The sequence below is a fragment of the Tursiops truncatus genome, chromosome 5, assembly GCF_011762595.2.
Source record: "Tursiops truncatus isolate mTurTru1 chromosome 5, mTurTru1.mat.Y, whole genome shotgun sequence".
In the NCBI taxonomy this organism is placed as follows: Eukaryota; Metazoa; Chordata; class Mammalia; order Artiodactyla; family Delphinidae; genus Tursiops; species Tursiops truncatus.
Window position 1 is genome coordinate 106,174,163 of NC_047038.1, and position 23,556 is coordinate 106,197,718.

Genomic DNA, 23,556 nt, shown 5'->3' on the forward strand with positions numbered 1-23,556 from the left:
CCAGTACTTCGTGAGAGCGGAGGTGATGCAAGGCCGGCCTGAAGTGAGGTGGGGTTTGGGGAACCTTTGCCCTTCCTTCCTCAGAGGGCGGTGGTGGAGTGCGGCCCAAGGAACTGCTCTGGGGTCAGACAAACCAGGTCAAACCCACCGCCCTCGACAGCCCATTAGTCACGTGGCACTAGACAAGCTCTATCTAACCTGTGTGGGCCCCAGTTTTCTCATCTGTTAAATGACGAATAGCTTACAATGTCACTGTGAGGATTAAATGAAACACACACACACACACACACACACCATGGGTGTGATTTATTGACCTTCTGTGTGCCAGGCACTGGGCTGAGCATTCGATTGCCTCTGGCCCCGTCCGAGGCCTGGAACATGGGGCACTCAATCAACATGTCGCCCATCCTCGTGCTAAGAATGAGCACAAGACGTTACCCCACAGACCTAGCAACGCACAGTGACGCACAGCGATGCGTTTATTAGCATTTTTCTGCCACATTCCTAACCCTCTCTCAGTTGGCCGTGCCTCCTCCTTGGCCTCTTCTCCATCCTCTGCCCCCTACCCAGGACTGCAGGGTAGGTCCTGCGTCCGAGTGGGGCTGGGCCGCCCAGCACTGCCAGTCTGTCCCTGCAGTGGCAGCGGTCAGGGGGTGGCTCCCTCCGCGGGTCTGGGGAGGGCACCAAGCAGCCCTGAGGACCTTCAGGGCGCACCTGCTGAAGGAAGCTCCCGGAGGAGCCCAAGGGTGTGCTGAGCCGGTAATGTAAACAAGCAGCAGTGTGACAGCTAGTCAGATACTCAGACCCCGGTCACTCCGGTGACCCTGCAGGGGGAGGGGGAGGGCCTGGCCCAGCGGCTGGGAAGGCAGTGCAGAACCCCGGGCGTCTCGTCTCCGGGCTCAGCTAATCATCTGGGGGTGAGAGAGTGCCTCGGAGTCTCAGGGCAGCGCTGGGGTGGGTTTTAGTCATCACTCTCTTAACAGCCTCTTTCCTCTGAATTATATCCCACAGACAACGCAAGAAACAGGGTTCTTTAAAACACGTGAGGTTCGACAGCTAAGCTGCTTCTTTGAAAGATCCCTTCGTCTTCCACAGGCTTTGCATTTTAAAATTTTTTTAATTTAAGTTTTTAATCGCCTCTGATTGTTAAATTAGGAAGGAAGGTATTAAGGAAACCGCATTTAACCTTCTGCCTCTTCATGGCATGAAGCTGGCAGCCTCCCTCATGCCTAACTCCCACTTAGTTGGAAATTTAGAGCTCCGTTAGGACTAGGTATCAGAGCAGTCCTAAGGAGGAAGCATGAAAAATGCCCAAGCGGGGAGAAGATTTCCAGAGCAACTAAATCTTTTTGAAAACTCAATTCATTAAACACTATCCATCCTAATAAAAGATCCTGAGTACACCTGAAACTAACACAATACTGTAAATCAACTACACTTCAATTTAAAAAATACATTTTGGAATGCCCATTCTTCACATAAAAGATTAAGGAGTGTTCAGTCTATAGGATCCAGGGTAAATTTTGATCTAATGTACATTTCCCTCAACTCTTTAAGACGCTTTACTAACATTAACAAATGCCATTAATTAATCTTGGCTTTGGTAAATTATAATTGATTTGCAAACAGAAAACCCGAGGTGGAGAGAGCAGCTCAGAATACATAAATAGCCAGTTACCCCCGAAGACCCTCAGTTTGGCACTGTGAGTTTATCACTGATGGAAAAGAAAAAGCACAAATACATTTCTCTTGTTGTTATTAATGGCACTAAAGTCATGTTCCATAAATTATGTCTAGGAAGTGGAGAGAGATCGGGGAGGGAGGAGCCAGCAATATGTGTAAAAGGATAACTTACACTTTCTACTGTATAAGGCTCTGTATTATTTAAATGTTTACAAGCAAATGTATTCGTGTAACTTCTTACTGAAACTTTTAAAGGGTCACTTCTTCAGAAATAGACAATATCACAATTTTGGAAGGTTTTACAAAACTGTTTTTCTTTTTTATCCTATCAAGCTCCTAATCATTCATAAATTCAGTTAATTCACTCCAAAAAAAATCAATACTTTATTTATATTGTGGTACTATATTGCTATCATAGCAATCCCCACCTTTTAATCAATTATATAGACAGCATTTATTAACAATTTACCTATCTCTCCAGTTTTTAGAGCATCTTTATTCAAAAGTGTTTTTTTTTCTTTTTTTTTTAAAAAAAAGTATATGTATTATGAAACAACCCCAGGTACACCCTAGGCAAAGATCATCCTTAGATGACAGAAAAGGGAACTAACGTTTACTGAGCTCCCATGTGCCACGTACCATGTTAGATGCATAACTAGGGCTTAATCATCAACAGCCCAGTGAGGTAAGCATCATTATCCTCATTTTACAGGTGAGGAAACTAAAATTCACAGGACTTATGAAAACTTGCCCAACTTTCTCAATTAAGGGACCAGCGCCAATTTAAGCCTAGGTTCTCCAACTTGCTAACCCATCCTCTTTCTACTGGGTAACTTTTAATTGTTAGGCGAGAAAACTCCGGCTCTGGGTAGGAGAGTGCCCTTCCCACGTGAGTTCTGACATTCCTAAAAATATTAAGCTTCTATTATCACTCCTAACATTTAAAACTCACACCCCAAATTCCTTACCTCCTCTGACTCTGGCAAAAGCTTAAGAAATTCACGTAATGTCTCTGATCCATAATGCTCACTCTTCCCTTGATGAATATCTTCCACAATGGACAGAGGAGACCTTGAAAAGACAATGATCAGATTCCCTTTCACATTGGCTGGAGTGCCAAAGAAACACAAGCCAGGGGACATGAAAACAAACCCCCCCCACCCTCCCTTCCATTCCACCTCCTTCCCAGTCTGATGGGTGGTTTTGTGTCAGCGATCATAAGAGCCCCACTGCCAGGGAAAGCAGGGATCCTGATACACCAGAGGCCCCTTTCCCCAGAAAACCATCCTCGGGCATCCCAGAGAGGGCGAAGGTAGCAACAACCACTGGGAGTCTTCTCTGGGAGAAGAAAAGCAGTTCTGTGGGACTCCTGGAGCCAGAGCCCTCTCCTTTCCACTTGAGGACACGTGAATTTAACAGTGTTTGACTCACCCATCCATCCTCCACTCATGGAGCCACACCTCAGGTGAATTTATAAATTCCCTGACGTGTCAGGCATGGACAGATGCCCCAAGGTAATTCTGCGTGGACTCCAAGCCACCTGATTATGTTTTTATGGAGGAAAACAGCGGAAAGCGACACACACTTGGGGCCTCCTCTAGCCACGTGTCTAAAAACAATTTGAAAGTATGAGGGATGGCTTTCCCTCGTTAGAATCTGCGTTTTGGCTCACACCCACAGACTCTGATGCTGACGAGCAGGGATGTGAATAAAGTTTCAAATGTGTGCAAACATCTTACTTCTTAAACTGCTTTAGAAATATCCCAATGTTCATGCTCCGTTTTGCATCCAAGATAGTAATCTGGAAAAAAACAAAGACACGTAAGATCATTAAAGTATGAATAAGAAGAGTCGGAGGAAAGAAGAGAATTAAAACCTATCAAAATACAACACCAATTTCAATGTATAAGAGAGTAATTCCCAATATGTAAATCTACTTTCTGCAATATGTATTTCCTTAATGGTAATAATTACATATATCTGGGCTTCCCTGGTGGCGCAGTGGTTGAGAATCTGCCTGTTAATGCAGGGGACACGGGTTCGAGCCCTGGTCTGGGAAGATTCCACATGCCGCGGAGCAACTAGGCCCGTGAGCCACAACTACTGAGCCTGCGCGTCTGGAGCCTGTGCTCCGCCACAAGAGAGGCCGCGATAGTGAGGGGCCCGTGCACCGCGATGAAGAGTGGCCCCAGCCTGCCGCCACTAAAGAAAGCCCTCGTCCAGAGACGACGACCCAACACAGCAAAAAATTAATTAATTAATTAATTAATTAAAAAAATAATAATTACATATATCTTTTTGGGTTTTTTTGGGCTGCACCATGTGGCTTGCAGGATCTTAGTTCCCTGACCAGGGATCGAATCTGGGCCTACATCAGTGAAAACGCTGAGTCTTAACCACTGGCCCACAGGGAATCCCCATATAGATCTATTTTAATATTGTATAATTTAAAATAAAGTATATTAACATTTTCTAAATTTTGCAATTTCCTCTTAGAATAGTAGAGCCCACATTTAAAAGCCCTAATTTGGAAATAGATGTCTTAGCATAGCAAGAATCATATGAAATTTGAACTCTGAAGCTATTGCAGAGTGAGTCCCAACCCTGAATCAGGGATGTAAAAGGACCAACACTGTTATTTTCAGAAACATAATAAAATTCTTAATATTTTTCTAAAGGAAAATTTTCTTTTCATTGGGAAAGAATATGTATGTCCAGCAGCCCTTTTAGGAGGAGGTAAGAAAGCGTCCTACACTTTATTTACTCAGAATTTAAAAAGAAAAACTTTGTGCTGTATTTTACCAAGTCTAAGATGTGTTGTTTTGTTTTTTGGCATATGAATATCTCTGGAATCAGGATATGTCTTATAATATATGGATCATCTTTGATTTAATAAAATATGGTGGCCATTCTAATGTACCATCCAAACCCAGATTTTGGCTGCAATAGATTTAAGCTGTTCAGAATTACAGTAGTCTCCCCTTACCCACAGTTTTAGTCACCCTAGGTCAACAGAAATCTGAAAATATTAAATGCAAAATTCCAGAAATAAACAATTCATAAGTTTTAAACTGTGTGCTGTTCTGAGCAGAGTAATGAAATCTGAAATCTCACGTCTCGGGACGTGAATCATCCCTTTGTCCAGCGTATCCCGCCCGTTAGTCACTTAGTAGCCACCTTGGTTATGGGGTTACTGTCACGGTACCACAGTGCTTGTTCTCAAGTGACCCTTATTTTACGTAGTAATGACCCCAAAGTGCAGGAGTAGTGATGATGGCAACTTAGACATGCCAAAAAGAGGCTGTAGAGAGCTTCCTTTAAGGGAAAAGGTGAAAGTTCTCAATAAGGAAAGAAAAAACTTGTATGCCAAGGTTGCTAAGATCTACGGTAAGAACGAGTCTTCCATCCATGAAATTGTGAAGAAGGAAAAAGAAATTCTTGCTAGTTTTGCTGTTGCACCTTGAACTGCAAAAGTTAGAGCCACAGTGCGAGGTAAGTGCTTCGTTACAATGGAAAAGGCATTAAATTTGTACAAGATATTTTGAGAGAGAGACCACATTCACATAACTTTTATTATAGTATGTTGTTATTGATGAAATAAAAATTCGTATTCTAAGGCAAATCAAGGAAAATGTAAACATAAAAATTTTTCTCTGCCCTTTGGCCTCCTCTTTCCCCTCTACAGGCATTGCGTATCTGCCTTATGCATCGACCAAACCTCTCCATCAGCAGAAATACCTGCTCAACCATAAAGAGCAACATTCTCCTGGCATCAACGAGATAACTCCTTAGGAGATAACCTTCCTTCTTAATCTTGTAAGGGGCCACCATGACCTATGACCCACTATTCGCTTTGTACGGGTAGATCTGGACTGTGTAAACTGTCAATAATACGTCATTTAATGCACAGTCCTCTGTCTCAAAAATTTATACAACTGTGCTTTGACCTCTAATGGGCAGAACAGTTCTCAGAGCTTTCTGAGAGGCTCTCCCGGGTTATAATCCTCAATTTGGCTCAAATAAAATGTTCTGTCTTTCTTAGATCAGCTGATCCATTTTTGTTCGCTGACATTATTGTTGGTCTATTTTGTTATTCCTTATTGTTGTTAATCTCTTACTGTGCCTAACTGATAAATTAAACTTTATCATAGTTGCGTATGTGTAGGAAAAAACACAGTACAGATCTTCCTCGACTTATGTCCAGATAAACCCACCATAAATTGAAAATACTGAAAAATGCATTTAATACACCTAATCTACCGAACATCACAGCTTAGCCCAGCCTACTTTAAACGTGTTCAGAACCTTTACATTAGCCTACAGTTAGGCAAAATCATCTAACACAAAGCCTATTTTATAATAAAGTGTGGAACATCTCATGTAATTAATGGGATACTGTACTGAAAGTGGAAAACAGAATGTCTGTCGGTGTATCGATTGTTTGCCCTTGTGATCGCATGGCTGATGGGAGCTGCTGCACCACCATTGCCCCAGCATCACAAGAGGGGCTGTACCGCAAATGGCTAGTGGGGAAAGATCAAAACTCAAAATTCCAAGAACGGCTTCTACTGTATGCCTATTGCTCTCACACCATCATAAAGGAGAAAAATCTTAAGTTGAACCATCATGGGACCATCTGTGTATATAGGGTTTGGTACTATCCACGGTTTCAGGCATCCTCTGGGGGTCCTGGAACGTATCCCCCGCAGATAAGGGAGAACTACTGTAATAATTTGGAAGGGTTTTATCAGACTAAAATTTAGACAGAATCTTTTTTCAGGGGGTGGGTATTGTTAAATACAGAAGCCATTTCTTTGGAAGTAAATATCCAGGATACATGGAAGAAAGGTAACCTTAAAAGTCCGCAATTTTCCCCATTTGTTTTTTGGAAAAGGGAGACGAGCGAAATAGGAATATTGTCATAAGGCTCTTTCTTTCCAAAAGTATGTGATACACTGTGAACAAAAAAGAATCAGGTTTCAGATTAAATTCCTGATCTCCGGGCCTGCTTCTAAGTTTATAAGAGGCAACAAGTCTGTTAACCAAAGTTAATGGGACTTCCTGGCTAGAAGGTTAAATTTTTACAAGAGTGTGGTTGCCTTCTTTTGAAGACTAATCTTAAACAATCACATTATTTACTGTCCTAGGGGTTTATTTCATGTTAACACAATCACCTGCCAGCCATAAACTAAACTCCCAAGCTAAAAGGACAGGCTCCTTGTTGGAATCCTACCCACGGATTACAGTTCAAGTTCAGTGTAAAGGGAGGGGAGAGGAGAGGGGAAAGAAAGGGTGAGAATAAAACCTGTCAAACTTAACATCCTTTAAGAGGAAAGCTTTTACCAAAGAGAGGAATCTAAATTTAAGACAGAAACTATGTGCTTATTATAATTCACAAATTACAAACTAGGAGCATGTGCATTAACCTGGCTATATATATACATATATCCGAAGAGCTTTCTCTGCACTCACTTCTATCCAGAATGGGGGAAAAACTTTTTATATTTTTTCATTAAATTACCACCTCCTGCTACATTTAACCCTTGACAGCAGCACCCTCTCCGCCTCCACACCCAAGCCGCACCCTCATCCTCTTCACCCCTCAACCCTCTGGGACTCTGTATCCTCAGCCTAGATCCATAGCTATTATTGCTGGAAAAGTGGTGGAGAAATTACTATTATTGTTCCTATTTGACAGATAAGGAAACTGAGCCTCAGAGATGTCATTTTATACCTTCCCCAAAGCAATACTGAACTGAAATGCCCCAGGGTCTCTCTGGTTCCTGTTCACTCTAGTTCCTGTGACTTTCAATATTGCTGCAGATATAGGAGAACAGAGAAGTAGGGAAGGTTCCCCACCAGCCCAGTATACACATTGGGATGCTTCTCTGGGAATGGGGGCAGACCTGCAGAGAGCCATCCACGGGGCCTGGCCGAGGCCCCTGGTGACCCCAGAGTTGTATCTGTGGGACGAAGGCCAGGACTCACGTTCTCACCAGCTGAGACGGCCGCCGGGAGTGGAGCTCAGGCAGGGAGTGGAGCTCAGGCCGCGGGGAGCACAGGGGGCCACGCCTGGGGCAGCAGCTGTGTCACCAGCGAGGAAACTGGTCACTAATTTAAGGGAATCCAGCAATACTCCTAAGGGAAAACCTGGGCTGGCCATCGCTGAGCAGCGTAAGGGGGAAAACAAAGCCCAGCGCCTCCTCCAAACCACAGGAAAATGAGACAGTTGATAAGGGCAGGGACAGTGCCCTTCTCTCCGGGCATCCTCAGCTCTGCCCAGTGCACGGGCCGTCTCCTCTCAGAGGGCATCACACTCAGTCTTCTAAAGCGGTGTTATTACACAGTCTTTTAAAGAGGGTTATCACTACATGTGTAAATTAGCTTATCTTACTTCCCAAAGGCTTGCCGGCAGTTCAGACGCCCAAGCGTGTGCAGCTAGAGGTGCTTTTGAGTCACTCCCAGGAGCGCACTCCTCGCGGACTGCATAGGTGGAGACAAACAACCCTGAGAACAGGGGTGAACTGACCTGGCCCCTCCCTCCCCACCAGTTCAATTCATCCGTACCTACTCTTCTGGACACCGCAGGCCTGCTGAGGCAGGTGTACTCAGCACGTACAGAGCTCGTGGCCTGTCCCATTAAAGGCCCACCCAAGAGTTACGCCATCCCTGGTGAACAGGGGAGCAAAGACGTCAGGAGATGTGCTCAGCTCATCCACGGCAAAGACGTCCCACCCGCTCTCGTAACAGTCTCCCCACAGGCTGCCAGGCGGTGGGGCTGTTCAGATCCCTCTGAGGCACTGAAGCAGCAGTGCTGCGTGCTCAGGGAAGCACGTGAATGGCTACACCCCCAGCCCCACCTGTTCAAACCTCCATATAAGCTCTCCTCCTTTTCTTCTTCTGCAATTCTTGCACTCTCATCCATCCACCACAAAATCTGCCTCCCATATTCGTTAAAGGAAGAAGGAACTTTTCTTTTTTAGTTGTGGTAAAATACACATAACAGTTACCATCTTAACAGTTTTTAAGTGTACAGTTCAGTGGCAATAGGTACATTCACACTGTTGTGGAATCATCACCACCATCCGCCTCCAGAACCCTTCATCTTGCAAAACTGAAACACTGTCCCCATTAAACACTAACTCCCCACTTCCCCTCCCCACACCCTGGCAGCCACCATTCTACTTTCTGTCTCGGTAAATCGGACTACTCTGGGTACTTCCTATAAGTGAAATCATACAGTATTTGTCCTTTGGTGACTGGTTTATTTCATTTAGCGTCATGTCCTTAAGGTGGAAGAAGAAATTCTTCAATCACTTTAGCTTCAGTTTGTCAAAGGAGGCTTCCTTACCTACTTAAGTAACACTAAATAGTAGTTATTTCAATCCTATGTCAGATCCGAAAAGCAATATTTAAAAAATCTTCCTGTATCCACTAATATAGACTTAGCTTTTGGGTTCTGACGGTTTTTCATTCTTTTTAAATTTTTGGTTGGCTATTCATTGGGTAATGTCCCTCCCCCAGCTCTGAGGAAAAGAATGATAGTCCAGTTGAAGCTTTTTTTCCCCTTTCAAATACTCTACCTAGTTCTACAGTTCTCAACTGAGCATGTCTCAGAATTCTAGAACATTCTGGGACCATAACAAAAGTTGACAAAGAATGACTGATACTTGAATTACTGTGTGGGAGAATAACATTACTTTTCATAAACTTAGAAAAACCAATCTTCCTTCCTTCCTCTCTCTTTCCTGTCCTCTCTTTTTCTAATAAGCAATTTTTATTATTTCTTATGTGGGATAATTAACTAACACTAATTGTAATATTACCACAGACACCATAGTGAATGACCTCAAGTGTTTCAATGTTTGCATTTTCTTTTTCATTTTTAAATTTCAGTTTTATGGAGGTATAATTGACAAATAAAACTGTAAGATATTCAAGGTGCACATCATGGTGATTTGATATACGTATACACTATATACTTGTATACATTCCCTCCATCACCTCACATATTTACTTATTTACTTATTTATTTTTTGGTGAGAACAATTAAGTTCTACTCTTTTAGCAAATTTCAATTACAGAATACAGTGTTATCAACTATAGTCACCGGGTTTCACATTATGTCCTTAGACCCTATTCATATTATTGTGTTTTCTCTGTGAACCCCTATTTTGACTTATCATAGTGATACCTTATAAGATAGCCTCTTTGTTCCCTTGGTTCAGTTCTGTCAGTTCAGTTTACTTTCTTTGGAGGATACCAAATGGCTAGGGCTGTCCTTGCCTTGAGAGCATTTCAGATTCTGTAGGGAGACAAGGGTAGCCCCAACTAACCAGCTCTGAGGGGCTGAAGAGCAGTGCTAACAGATGGATGGCGGCTTCTCAAACGTGAGATCACCAAACTCGGAAAAGAAGGTGGAGTTTGAGTTGAATCTCTTTATTATTATCCCCAGTAATACCCTTTGTTATTTCTAATTACTTTACAAGTTTATTATTGTAACATCTGTAGCTTCTTCAAGTAAATTTTTGTCTAGCAAAGAGACAAAACCACTTCCCCCTTTACTACATGTTCTAACTTACTATTTCAGATGTTGTTCTACCTAAATTCAGCCATTCCCAAACCCAGCTCTTCCCTGTCTCCCAGTAACTTCTTCCTTCGTAGTATGACGGAACTTATTTGTAGTCCTTTACAGGCCCTTTACAGCCGGAGCCAACCTCATAATGGCAGGCCATTTCTGTAGGAGGTTATTACATTTCAAGGGAACATAATCTGATCCGTGGCATGTCTGAGGCTTCAGAATTATGAGCTGTGTGGCAGCAGATGGGAAGGCCACGTTTCCAGGCTCAGGATGGGTCCCTCAGCCAAACACGCTATGTGTATGTATTCTCCAGTCCACACAGTTTCAACCCTGGACTCTACTTTCTACAGAGTGAATTGGAAGATTTATTACTGGTCCATGTTAGACTATCATTCTGCTGCACTGTAACTTCTTTAAAGAAAATCTAATGAGGGAAGAAAACAGCATGTACTATAGTCTTTTACCAAAAAAAAAAAAGTATATATAATACTTCAAGCCATGTTGGAGATAGCATGAAAAATGGAAACTAATTCTGGGTAACCCTCTGTGATGTGACAATATTATCTAATCTTCCCTTAAATCCATCCACCTACACTACTTATCCTACCTGAGTACTGAGAAGTTGAAGAGTTAGATTATCTTATGATACACAGTCATGGCAGTTTAATTTTTCTTTCTAGACTGCTATCTCGCAGATTAGAACCTACAAGTGTTAAAGATATCTGCACACCCACCATTCATAGCAGCATTATTCACAAAAGCCAAAAGGTGGAAGCAACCCAAGTGTCCATCAACAAATGACTGGATAAACAAGATGTGGTATATACATACAATGGAATATTATTCAGCCTTAAAATTCTGGTACATGCTACAACATGGATGAACCTTTAGGACATTATGCTGAGTAAAACAGTCCAGTCACAAAAAGACAAATACTGGGACTTCCCTGATGGTCTAGTGGTTAAGACTCCGCTCTTCCAATGCAGGGGGTGTGGGTTCGATCCCTGGTTAGGGAGCTAAGATTCCACATGCCACGTGGCCAAAAAAAAAACCACAACTCTTCTGAAACTCTTAAATGGTTCCTTTAAAAAAAAAAAAAAAAAGACAGATACTGTGTGAGGTACCTAGAGTACTCAGGTTCATAGAGACAGAAAGTAGAAGGGTGGCTCCCAGGGGCTGGGGGGAGGGGGGAATGGGGAACAGCGTTTCAGTTTGCAAGATGCAGAGGATTCTGTGGATGGGTAGTGATGGCAGCCTTCCAACAACGTGGATGTTTCTGTGCCACTGACCTGTACGCTTACAAATTGTTAAGAGGGTGAATGTTATGTTATATATATTTTACCGCCGTTTAAAAAATAATTGTTCAGTTTCAGGTTTTTTCTTTTTTTAAAGTTAAAGAAAAACAAACAAAAAGAGTAAAGAAATGTACCTAGGGTGGAGAGAGGCAAAAAGAAAGATTCTTTCTACCTGAATTTTAGATCTGGCCTAAGAAATGGACTTCTCTGCTTCTGCCATAGGTGGGAAAAGATGCCACACACCCCGCCACTTCCTTCCATCAGTGGGTCTTAACCCCTCTTGAAGTCACTAACATAAAGCAGCAAGTTCCACACAGCCCCCTGAACTATCACCGGTCAAATAACCGTCCCCAGTTTATAAAGGACACTGCCCATTCTAACCTGGTCAGCTGCCTCCCCAGGAGCGTGATCAAGCCAGACCCCCTTCTGTGTGTGACAGGGGCTTTCCTGAGACATGAGCTCCGTCTCCACGCACCCATCCACTCTTTCCTTTAAAATGCTTCAAGGCCAGTAAGTAGAGCTAGGAAACACTGGTGAGCATGACCTACTGCCCAGCAAGGAGCCTCTGCTGGAAGCTGGGGCAGAGGCCAGTGTACTAAGGAAATGACTTCTTGCTCCTTCTGATACTGAAAGGATGCACTGAGAAATCAAAGGCCTTTGCATAAAGGAAAGAGCAGGGAAGGCCAGGTTCAGCACAGGAGGGCACTGAGGATGTCCTGAAGACTTCCTCACAAATCATCTCACAGCTTACTCCTAATTCTAGTCCTAGGATTCTCCACATTTTATAATAAATAGACTCTTGGCTATTTCAACAGGGGACCATACCGCCAGCTTCAAGGGCCCCCAAGTGAATTCCTGAGCCAGACAGAGAAAAGAGGTCAATACTGTCAGCTCAAGAATTCAATAATGCAGAGAGCTGCTACTTCATTCCAGAGCCCTGCCTGCCCACGCTCTTATCTAGTCAGCTCTATCTTTGACCTATTTTCTCTGCTCCTTTACAACAGATTAAAAAATGATGCATTTCTGTTGCCCCCCCTTTTTTTTGTGGTGGGGGGGACAGCATTCTTTTCTTTTAACCCCGGTTTCCTAATTATTTCTTCTAGCAAATAGAGGTTTCTTAATTTACTTTCATGTTTCTAACCAGAGAGTACTTAGAAATGTAATTTTTTACTCAGTTTCTATGATGTTCGGTGACCTGTAGCTCTGAAGCCATGCTTTCACTTACCTTCTTATAACTTGCTAGCTTTATTTTATTTTTTTTTAAAGATTTTTTCGATGTGGACCATTTTTAAAGTCTTTATTGAGTTTGTTACAATATTGCTTCTGTTTTTTTTTTGTTTTGGCTTTTTGGCCACAAGGCACGTGGGATCTTAGCTCCCCGACCAGGGATCGAACCCGCACCCCCTGCATTGGAAGGCGAAGTCTTAACCACTGGACCTCTAGGGAAGTCCTAACTTGCTAGCTTTATATTTTCCTCAAAGCAACACAGTTCCTGTTCACTGGAAATGTGCTTTGCAGAAAGTCTATCTGAAAATAGCTTTATGCTTTGGCTCTCTGGAATCTGTTCCACAATGGCCAACACTTAATTCAGAGATCCGAAGAACGAAGGCCACCTCACAACACTTGTGGAACGAAAGCTGGAGGGAAAAATAAAGATAAAAGTCTAAGGATGTACACTATTTAATGATGTTATTAAATAAAAGGCACTTTGTCTCAGAAACCTCCAGTTAATCTCAGGTAACTGAGTTCAGGAGCTCAGGTTTTTGTTTCAATGGCGACTCATAATACTGGGCTTCAGCAGAATTGCTCCACCAGGGGAAACCAGGCAGATGTGCTGGAGGCAAGGTGCTGCCGGGAGGCCAGGAGCGAGGCCTCCAGATAGCATGTTCCCCGCATGAGGTCACCATCCTCTGGGACGTCTGCCAGGATACGGCTTGCATGCCTCTCACACTTTTTTGCTACTCAGCTCAAGCTCATCATTTCCAAAGCACGTTCACTTGCATTATCTTATTTCTCAGTGATTCTAGCAGGTTTTGAAATGTACACACGTCCCCAAACACAAAACAGTACAGTGTGGGGAGAACCATCCCTCCGTGGACCATTCTTACCTCTTCTCTGCCCTCCCTGAAGGACGAATTTAAAGGCCCTCCTCGCCCAGAAGGGGAAGACTTGGTGGTATTTTCTTGCTGCCCAAACAGCTCCTCGACGCTCTTTGTATCAATTTGGTAGTGATGCTGCTCCCTGGCTGCCAAGGTCCAGATGTTGGTTTTGCCACGAACTTGCTCCTCTGGAATGGTTTTCCAAAAAAAGCTCCTTATCCGCTTTTTCTTACCGAGGTGGCTGTAGCCGTTCAGGTGAGAGGTTGGGGGTAGTCCTGGGGGGGGAGGGGGGACCGGAGGCCCCCCAGGCAGTGGAGGGGGAGGGGGAGGGGGAGGGGGAGGAAACCCTTTCCCTGAGTATGGGCATGGTGGAGGTGGAGGGGGTAGAGGAGGAGGTGGTGGTGGCGGCGTTTGCCCAATCATGAATCCAGCTGTCGTGGCAATATTCCCATTTCCTTTATCACTGACCAAGGAGACACAATTCATAACGTGCATAGTACTGTTGCCTTCTAAGGAGATAATTTCTTGACCTTGGGGAAGCAGACAAGCAGACACCGACATCAAATTTGTGTCATACTTTTCCGCCCGCTAGTCTGCCGCCAGAGCAAAGGCAACTGCGTTGTGTGTCATCTTCCAAACCTGCAAAGATAAAACAACTTTAAAATCAGTGCAGGAAAACATTGCTATACTAGCGACTCCCTTCCGAGGCCAGTGCCAGTCCTCCCAGAGTAGTTGGATATTAAAATCAATGAGGGGCCACACATCCAAAAGAGAACTAAAAGGGACTAATACTTTTCTAAATGTGGACCAAATTTTACTACCTGGAAATGCTGCCAAAGCAGCGGCAATAAATCCAACCTGGAAACCTTCCATTCATCAATAAAACACATATTTACCAAGAACCCGCAAAAGGTTCAGCAAGTGCTGCTCACTTTCTAAACAAGCTACTTGTTCATTAACTGGCTCGTTTTCTTTGGGCAGTGGATCCCCAACCCCTGGGGAAATTACCCAAATGGCTGCAGCCCTAGTGACTCTGTCTTTTTCCGGTACGGACATGTCCCCTACCCATTAGTGGGTCAAAGGGCATCCTCCGCCTTGCACATAATAGGCAGGGCATTCGGGGATGATAAAATAATTGCCAAACTCCTTCCCCTGGAGTCAGTGCCATCGTCTCCTCCCTACACTTGGTGATTCTGCTCCCTCGCAAATAGAGAAAAAAACGCCGGACATGAAGATAAAAGGTTCCGGCTCTAAATCAAGCTTTACTGCTTACAATTTTAGAAAAGCCATTTTGCCTCAGTAGATTTGGAGTTTCTCACTTGTAAAATCAGGAGGTTGGCACTGACCTCCACTGTCACTTCCGATGCGATCGTTTTGGGTTCTGGTTAAGCTCTCTGGAGCTTAACTCTCTGGAAACCACCAGAACTTCTCAGTGCCTCTTCTGCTCCTTCTGTGACGCTACCAGCAGAGGAGACACACACACACAAGGGGATGCTGCCCGAATCACTCCTGCCACACGGCTACCCCTTCCACTCGGTCACTGACTTATCTTGGTGGCTTGTGTTTTTATTGACCTTTAAATATTCGTTTTTGTTCATTTGTTGTGGACCTGAAGTGAAAACAGGGGTCAAAATAACTACAGGTCTTCAGATGTGAGGACAGGTAAGTGGAGATGTAGAACACGGGGCCCCGTGTAGGCTTGTGGAATGAGCACCCCAACTATTTGGGTGTGTGAAAAGGGGGCTGTTTCATCTAGGTCATAAAGGGTCATATGGAGGGGCTTTTTAGAATGGACTTCTGAGAGGAATTAGCTTTCTACAGCATTACTGTTCAAAGCTCATAGTTACACATCTTCATCACACAATGCAGAATTCTACAGGAGTAAATGGTCTGATATCACGAATTCAAATATTATTAAATCTTTTACACAGAATCATACACAAAAGGCAGGACTGCCTTGGGAGTAAGAGGGGAGACTCCAAGAACAGACTGCTTTTCCTCAGATCCCAGTTCTGCTACTTCTTTAGGTGTGCAACCTGGGGTGAGGTAGTTTATCTAAACTACGTTTCAGCATCCTCCTCTATACTATAAGCATATACCATTCCATTGGTTTGTATGAGAATAAATGAGCTCATATGTGTACACCCTTACCAAGATGGTACATAGTTAGCCATTATTAACAACTGGTGTCACAGGTACATACGATTTCTCTTTATTTTCACAGGCACTACATTTGCTTTAAAATATGTATTGGGTTTATAGGTAAAACGCTAGGTTACCCTTGGCTACTAGAATCATACCTTTAATATTTCCATTCTCTGCTTTCTAAGTTACTAGGTTTGTGAGCTCGGTCCCTTTTCAATACTCAGTGATAGTATATTGTTATCTCTACATTACAAGAACACATGTTTTTATGAAACATTTAAATATTTAAGCTCTGGAAATTACGTATGGGTAGAAAATAGCATTTCCAACTATTTACTGGATAATTTTTTTTTTTTTTAGCATTTTAACCGCTTTTAAGTGTACATCAGTGGCATTAAGTACATTCGCAGTGCTGTGCAGTGTTATCATGGGATAATGTTTTAGAAAGTAAAACTGAAAATATTTCTCCAAGTCAACTTACAGCTCACTTGAGATGCAACTAGCTTTTAAAAGGAGTTTTCATAATTATCATTAGGGGCATAACTAGGCTGCTTTCATAGTTGGCATCCCTAAAGCACATGACTCACTGTCAATTACAGTTTATAGTTAGATCTGAACTCTTCTTTTCTCAAGACTGTACAGGTAATCTTGGCAGTTTATCCTTACATATTTTAAAATACTTCTGTACATGAAATATCTCATGTATTGAAGAATTGCTAATCCTCCAATTCACCTCCAGTTCCAGATACGCTGACTTGTTTATAGATTGTCTCTGTTAAGAACGGTGATAAACTAAAAAAGTCTCCAACCTAGAGAGCAATAACTCATTCAGTGCTGCATTAGTATATGCACAGCTGTGCCATTAAACCTCACAGAGCAAATGTAGAGATACTAAGAAAGAGTGAAAGAGACTATGCCCTCGGAGGTCGTGCAACACCATCTTCTAATACCAAAGCCCCAAAGCATGTGAGTCCTTTTGAGTATCGTCTGTTTTGCAGAGGAAGTACCAGATTAAAGCTTGTCAAAGTGAAAAGTGACACACGTTAGCTATGCATCAGCAGGATTCTAACCACTGTCACGTCTTAAGAAAGAATGTTATTTTAGAAAGTTAAAGGAACAAAAGAAAATTTACAACATTGTTCCTGGTATGTTGTCTGGCTAATTTTTTCCCAGGGTAACATACAAGGATCCTAGGCCCCCAACAGCTTCTAATGAATGAGTTCTCCAGCAATGATTAGCTAAGATGCTAATGCTTTTACTACAAGCCTCAATAGGGCTTTGATAGGGTTTCCCCCTTGGGCCAGGATTTCCAATGTCAAAGAGATGGCAGGAAAAAGAGAGTGCAGACACACATTCTAACCCTTTCCACAGTCTCACGAGATGTTAAAACAGAGGATACACAAAGAATATTCGATTTACTATGGTACTGTCCGCAGTAAAGATGCAAACGCATACTCTCCAAATATGCTAGGAGAACATAGGTGATGCAGCAGCCCCAAAGACGGCTGTTTCACACAGCGGGCAGCCGCCGGCAAGGACAATGGAATTAGCCTTAGGCTGTATCTGGAAAATGTCAAGTGTCCCATCAATCTCCCCAGGGCAAGCAGAGACAGGCTTGTATTTAACATCTCACCTACAGGTTGGGGACCTCAGCAGCAGCAGGGGGGACGGCTGCTAAGGTTGACAAATGACCAGCCCTGAGTAAACTGTACAGCTGTCACAGTAAGTCTCTGAAGATGAGAACTTCTCTTTGAGTCCCCTGGGTGCTAATCATGACCCACTGGGGGTAAGTCCCCGTGAAGGCCCCTCCTGGGGAGGCTACTAGCTCAGCTGAGCATCTCCCAACTGTGTGGATTTTTAATAAGGGGATGTTGTGGCCATGTACCTAGCTTTTAGCTGATCAGCACGCAAAAAGTCTTAGAATGAGAAGAATAAGGGTCGTCAAAGAAGCCCTGGGGCCCCTCCTAAACTCTCTTGCCTAAATAGCCAGGATTACTTTGCTCGTGGTGTCAGAAACATCGTTGAAGCTCTATTCTCTTCAAGGGAGTGGGTGGGAGGGAAGAAAAGAGTAAGTATGCTTAATTTCACAGTATATTTAGGAGGAAAACACGTTTCTGAAAGCCCGTTTAGGGCTCAGAGCTCTCCTGAAAAACGGTTGCTCAGCCGGTCAGCAATAATCAGAAGTAAACGCCACACCAGAAAAACCTTTTCCCCTTGATTCCTGACATGTGTCACAGATGAGGTGGGATCAGGAAAGGCTGGCCCACACCCTTCTGATGACAAACGGGGGCAGAGCAAGCCGGGTGTGGAGGAGAGGCAGAGGAACACACGGCCCTATTTTATTGGGGGGAGAAGAGAGGGTGGGGAAGGGACAGGCCATTTTTAAATATGGAGTTTTTGCTCTCCACCAACTCACTGGGAACAGGCTCCTCCCCAACCACCTATCTTTCAAAATCTTTCTGGATTATTGAACACAGCACGTCAACCCCACAGTCAAACCAGAGCTGGCAACATCCAGCTCTTCACCTTGGCACTCTCGCCAGCAGTGGAAGGACCCAAGATGTTTCCAGTCCGCGCGTTTAATCTGCCGCCGCACAACATAAACAATGCACAGATGCCCCCGAGCGCAACACCCTGGGAGCAGAGGAAAAAACGCCTGTTTCTGAATGTGCATTTTCAGCTTCTCTCAATGTCCCCAAACAAAGCAAACGGGTGCCAAAGGATGCTCTAGAGAGGAAAGGAAGCGCTCGCGACTCATTCCAGGAAGACAACTGTGGGTCAGGAGACGAGAGGGGGGTCACAGACGGCCGAACAGCAGGCGCAGTTTCTGTGCAAACAGCTGTTTGAAAAAGGACTCCTGGGTCCTGAAGAAACTCGGCGTGGGGGACACCGGGGGCCCGATTTCTTTCGCAGAGTCTGGACGCCCTAGGTCTCTGAAGTGGCGGGTGGTCCACCGCGTCCTTCCGCCCCCAACCCTCGGCCCGCGTCCCGCCCCAGCCACTCACCAAAGCGCCACAGGCTCGGCCGCACGAAAGGCTCGGAGGGCGCCGCGTCCGTCCGAGTCCCCGGGGAGTCCGCGGGCCGCCAGCCCCAGCGCGTCCTTATCTGGGCGGCTGCGGAAGGAGTGAGAGAGCGGGCGCCGGTGCGCGGCCCAGACAGACGCCCACACGCGCCGCGTAGGCTCTGCGGCGGGGCCGAGGCGCGCGCCGGGGAGGGGCCGCCGCCCGCCGCGCGAGGACACGCGAGTCCACTGGGCGGACGCCGGGGCACGGCGGAACCCTCTACCTCCCGCGGGCACCGAGCGCGCGCGCGTCCTCAGGCAGAAGCTTAGTGGAGCGGCAGCCGCACTAGCTCGCCCCTCCCGGAGCCCCGCAGGGATCGCCGGCCCCGCCCCTCGCCTCGAGGGCCCCCGCCTCCCCCGCGGATCCCCGACGCCCCGCCCCCTTCGCGGGGGCCGCCGAACTTGGCTCCTCCGAGCGGAGTGGGGGGCTCACTAGGGAAGGTGTCACTGTGCTTGAAGCGAAAGGGGAATCTCCCAGTTTGCGGGCTCCGCCCCCTCCTCGAACCTCCGCGGCGACACCTCCCCACGTCTGGGGTCCGGGTCCCGAGCGCAGGGGGGAGAGAGCCTCACGGCCGCAGTGCGGAGCAGCCAAAAGGAGCGGGGAAGAGCCGGCGAGAAAAACACAGAGGGGAGACTCCTGGTGTTTGGTCGGAGGATTAAACCGAGAGCCCGGTGTCCCCGAGCTGGGGCACTAAAGAGGCTGGAGGTGACCCGCCAGCCCACCCACTTCCTCCCTAAACTTCCACAAGCGCAGGGCTCAACTTCTAAGCTGAACTTCGCACGGGCAGAGCGAACGTGCCAGAGCGAGTACCGCCTTGTCCTCGGTCCGTATCACCCGGACGCGGTCCTGGCCAGCCCCGCACCACAGTCAGGAGGGGCAAGTCGTGGCTTCCCTGCTGGGCAGGGACCCGGCGCGGGCGCCCCCAGTTGCTCGCTCTTGGACGGGCGGGGATCAAGTGGGAGCTCAGTTTAGCCAAAAGTCCTGGCAGCTAAAGCTAAATCAGCCGGCCCAAGTTTAACCCGGAGGCGGCCCGGGACCTAGCTGGTCCAGACGCGCGCGTCTTCCCCTCAAAGGACGGATGGCTGTCCTCTGCGGCCCAGGGAGTGCAGCCGTCAAAGTCGGGGGAGCTCAAACCTCCCCAGCCTTCCCGGTGAGGCTTGAAGGCAGCCGAGATTCAGTGCCTCGGTCCTGACGGATCCCCGCCCCCGGCCCTCCGGAGCCGAGGAGGCTCGGTCCCCGGGTGCCCCTGAGCAGCGATCGCTCTGCCTGGGCCGTGCGACTCACTCACCCGCGGCCGGCGCTCCCAGCGCGCGCTCCTCTCTCCCCGCCGCCCGCGGTCTCCCAGCGCCGTCGCCTCCTCCTGGGTCACTGCAGTCAGGGCTGCTCGGGGCCGCGAGGGGGCAGGGCGGCGCGGGGCGGGGCGCGGCCGCTGCCTCAGGTAACAATGCTGCAGACCAGGCTGCTCCCAGCGCCAGCTGCAAAGGGCAGCACGCCCTTTCCAGCTCAGCCCTTCCTCCCTCCCACCCTTGAGCGCCAACATCGGCGCTGCGGCGCTCACCTTCACCTGCGCGGGGCCTCGGAGGCCTGGGAGCCGCCACCCGTCAGGCAGCTGCCAGCACCTGAAGGCTGGAGCGGGGCGGCCACCGAGGACAGTAGGGGCGGCGGCGGGGGACAGAGATGTACGGACTGTGAAGAAGAGCTAGGTGTCCTCGTGGAACCAGCCAGGGGAGGCGGCAAGCTGGCTCTGAACTGGCAAGTGGCTCCACAAAGGAGCCTCTGCAGCAGCCTCCCCGACACCCTCTCCTGCGCACACGCGCGCGCACACACATGTGCGCACACGCACACTCATTCACGCTCAGCTCAAACCCCGCGCGCACACAGGCCACCCTCTGCCCAACACACTCGTTTTTCCTTGGAGCAGGAGGCAGCATCTGGGTGAACTGACCCAGCCCGCGTGGCCGAGTCCCAGCCGGGCCGGAGCTTCCCAAAGGTCAGCTTCTCCCTGGGACCTGCCATCCTGCAAGTTTGTTACTTTTCTTTTCTTTCTTTCTTTCCTTCTTTCTTTCTTTCTTTCTTTTTCTTTTTTTTTTAATCTCCTCAATGATGATGGTAACAGAAACCTTTCAGTTATATATCAAAGAAAAAGTCCACTCCAGGACTGATCACATGAACAGATGCTGTCTGGGAAAGGCTCCTCACAGGAGGAAACCAGGGAATGGTTTTATCGCATCTTTTTTCAAAGTGACTTATGATGCCAGGCAGTGAGAACCGAGTAATCAAAGAAAACCTATCCCCGGAGAACCGACTGATCTGAAATCAGCTGCAGGGGTGGGGAGGCGCCCTCTGCGGGGATGAAGTCATTGCTGCCTTTGGCTCTGTGCTCCCAGTTAACAGACCAGGGCTTATCCAGCCTCTGGAGCCTGATGACTTCCACCTCTCCACACTGGTCCACAGCCCCTGAACTCACAGGACAGAATTCTCAAGCTCCACAGGAATAGAAAAAGAGGAGCTATTAGGGTAAAAACTGAAAACAAACAAACAACCAAAAAGCAAAATTCTGCCCACCAACAGCCCGTTTTTTAGCCATGGACCGGGCTGACGCTAACCGTCAAGAGAAGGAGATCCGACTAAGACCACAGAAAATCTCAAGGAGTGGGAAGTGTAATAAAAGAGAAAGCCCCATGCTCGGGGACTTAATATTAACCCCAAAGGAATACTGACTGCACAGGCAAAAGTTAAATTACAGAATATCGAAGTGAGGGGCTAACGGCATCCTCTCCTTTTCTTTTATGTCAGTCTCGCCAGATGAGGAGTCGAGCCACTGCACACTTCCTGCTTGTCAAGCCCCCCTCCAACCTGGGCTTCCCTACAATGTACTGAGTGTGCATTCTAAAATCAGTCACTTTTTTGAAGGGTCAAGTCCAGTGACCCGTCCTCAGCCCCTCAGTCCTTTGATGTCCTGCAGCATCCTGGCCTACAGGCCTTCTCTCTGCCTCTTCTGCCTCCTCTGCTGACCCTTCTTGTCCTTTGAGGACGGTAACCAGATTCTTCCAACTCTTTATTTCCCATTATCCCATGGGTACTGCCTTCTGACTTCAACCTGAAGGCGCCCAGATTTTGTGGGGCCTGAAGCTTGTGTAACTCATGAGGGAGCTTTTCAAAGAAAAACAATAAAAACTTATATACCAACACAACAGCAACTACGCCCTTTTGGAAGCGTCTGGGGAAAGTTAGAGGCACGAAAACAAGCTCTGAGGTAAACCCACTTCTGATTTCACCTCTATGTCAGGGATTCTTGAATCCATATTGTCCCTGTAATGATTCAAGTCCAAATTCATGGTCCAAAAGTCAACTCCTCTGTCTCTCAAAACTACTACTCTTCCGGCCTGCACCCCTTACTTAAAGATCTGACTTTTAAAATTCGAAATCCCAGCGTTCCCTTGGGTTCTTTTCCTCTTTTACATTTTTTATATCCAAGTATTTGCCAAATTTGTTGCTCTTTCCCCAGTAAGATCTCTTCCATCTGTACTTTACATCCACTGCCACTACACGTGCCCTGATTAGAGGAAAGGGGAACTGATGTTCATTTGCTGTTGGCTGTGTGTCAGGCCTCACACTTGAGTCTCACAACCATCCTAGAAACCCTACCTTCTGTGTTGTCTGGCTTCGACAAGTGAAATCGGACTGGTGCATCCACTGCCTCAGCCATCTTTCTGCCTCTCCCCTCTTCTGCCTACTCTGCTGTCAGGTCAGTGTTTTTAAAAGTCTGATTTCGGGCTTCCCTGGGGGTGCAGTGGTTAAGGATCCGCCTGCCAATGCAGGGGACACGAGTTCGAGCCCTGGTCCGGGAAGATCCCACATGCCTCGGAGCAACTAAGCCCGTGTGCCACAACTACTGAGCCTGCGTGCCACAACTACTAAAGCTCGCACGCCTGGAGCCCGTGCTCCGCAACAAGAGAAGCCACTGCAGTGAGAAGCCCACACAGCACAAGAAGAGTAGCCCCCGCTCGCCGAAACTAGAGAAAGCCCGCACGCAGCAACGAAGACCCAAAGCTGCCAAAAATAAATAAAATGAATTTAAAGAAAAAAGTCTGATTTCATCACACTACGCACCTGTTCAAACCTTCTGTAGAATACGTAGGTGCCTACGCGGAAGGTTGCCTCTAGCAGCATGCCTCCATCTCCACGATGTGAAGCGCCCCATTTCACTCTGTTTGTAGATGTTTTTTGTGTGTTTTTTTGCGGTACGCGGGCCTCTCACTGTTGTGGCCTCTCCCGTTGCGGAGCACAGGCTCCGGACGCGCAGGCTCAGCGGCCACGGCTCACGGGCCTATCCGCTCCGCGGCATGTGGGATCCTCCCGGACCGGGCACGAACCCGCGTCCCCTGCATCGGCAAGCGGACTCCCAACCCCTGCGCCACCAGGGAAGCCCCTGTAGATGTATTTTTGATGCATTTGCGGGTGGAAGTGAGATCCACATCCTTTTACTCTGCCATCTTGATTCCCTCCCACTTCACTCGAGCAACATTGTGTGCTGCCTCTGAATGTGACATGCTTATTTTGATTCTTCTTTTCGGTGTTGTGCATATGAGGTGGCCAAGAAGTACTTGAATAGAGCAGAACACAGCTCTCATGTAGAGTCAAGATCCTGATGCATTGGATTGGAGGCTGCAAATCCAGAGGACGATTTA

At 46.7% G+C, this 23,556-nt stretch overlaps 1 protein-coding gene across 5 annotated transcripts in view; it reads right to left on the reverse strand.

Annotated features, from left to right (window-relative positions):
• The window catches only part of FHDC1 (FH2 domain containing 1), a 41,843-nt gene extending 21,559 nt beyond the window's left edge, over positions 1 to 20,284 (reverse strand). Inside the window, exons 1-5 of one of the 5 annotated variants that reach the window (XM_019926625.3) lie at positions 18,809 to 20,219; positions 15,005 to 15,267; positions 13,668 to 14,297; positions 3,423 to 3,484; positions 2,652 to 2,754 (exon numbers count right to left, since the gene is read on the reverse strand). In XM_019926625.3, coding sequence (XP_019782184.2) covers positions 2,652 to 2,754; positions 3,423 to 3,484; positions 13,668 to 14,219 — 717 coding nt within the window. In that variant the 5' untranslated portion in view covers positions 14,220 to 14,297; positions 15,005 to 15,267; positions 18,809 to 20,219. Of the gene's footprint in view, positions 1 to 2,651; positions 2,755 to 3,422; positions 3,485 to 8,077; positions 8,750 to 13,667; positions 14,298 to 14,977; positions 15,268 to 18,808 lie in introns of those variants that run through there. The other 4 variants (XM_019926626.3, XM_019926627.3, XM_019926624.3 and 1 more) reach the window with 4 other exon arrangements.
• Between the last annotated feature and the right edge of the window lie 3,272 nt (positions 20,285 to 23,556).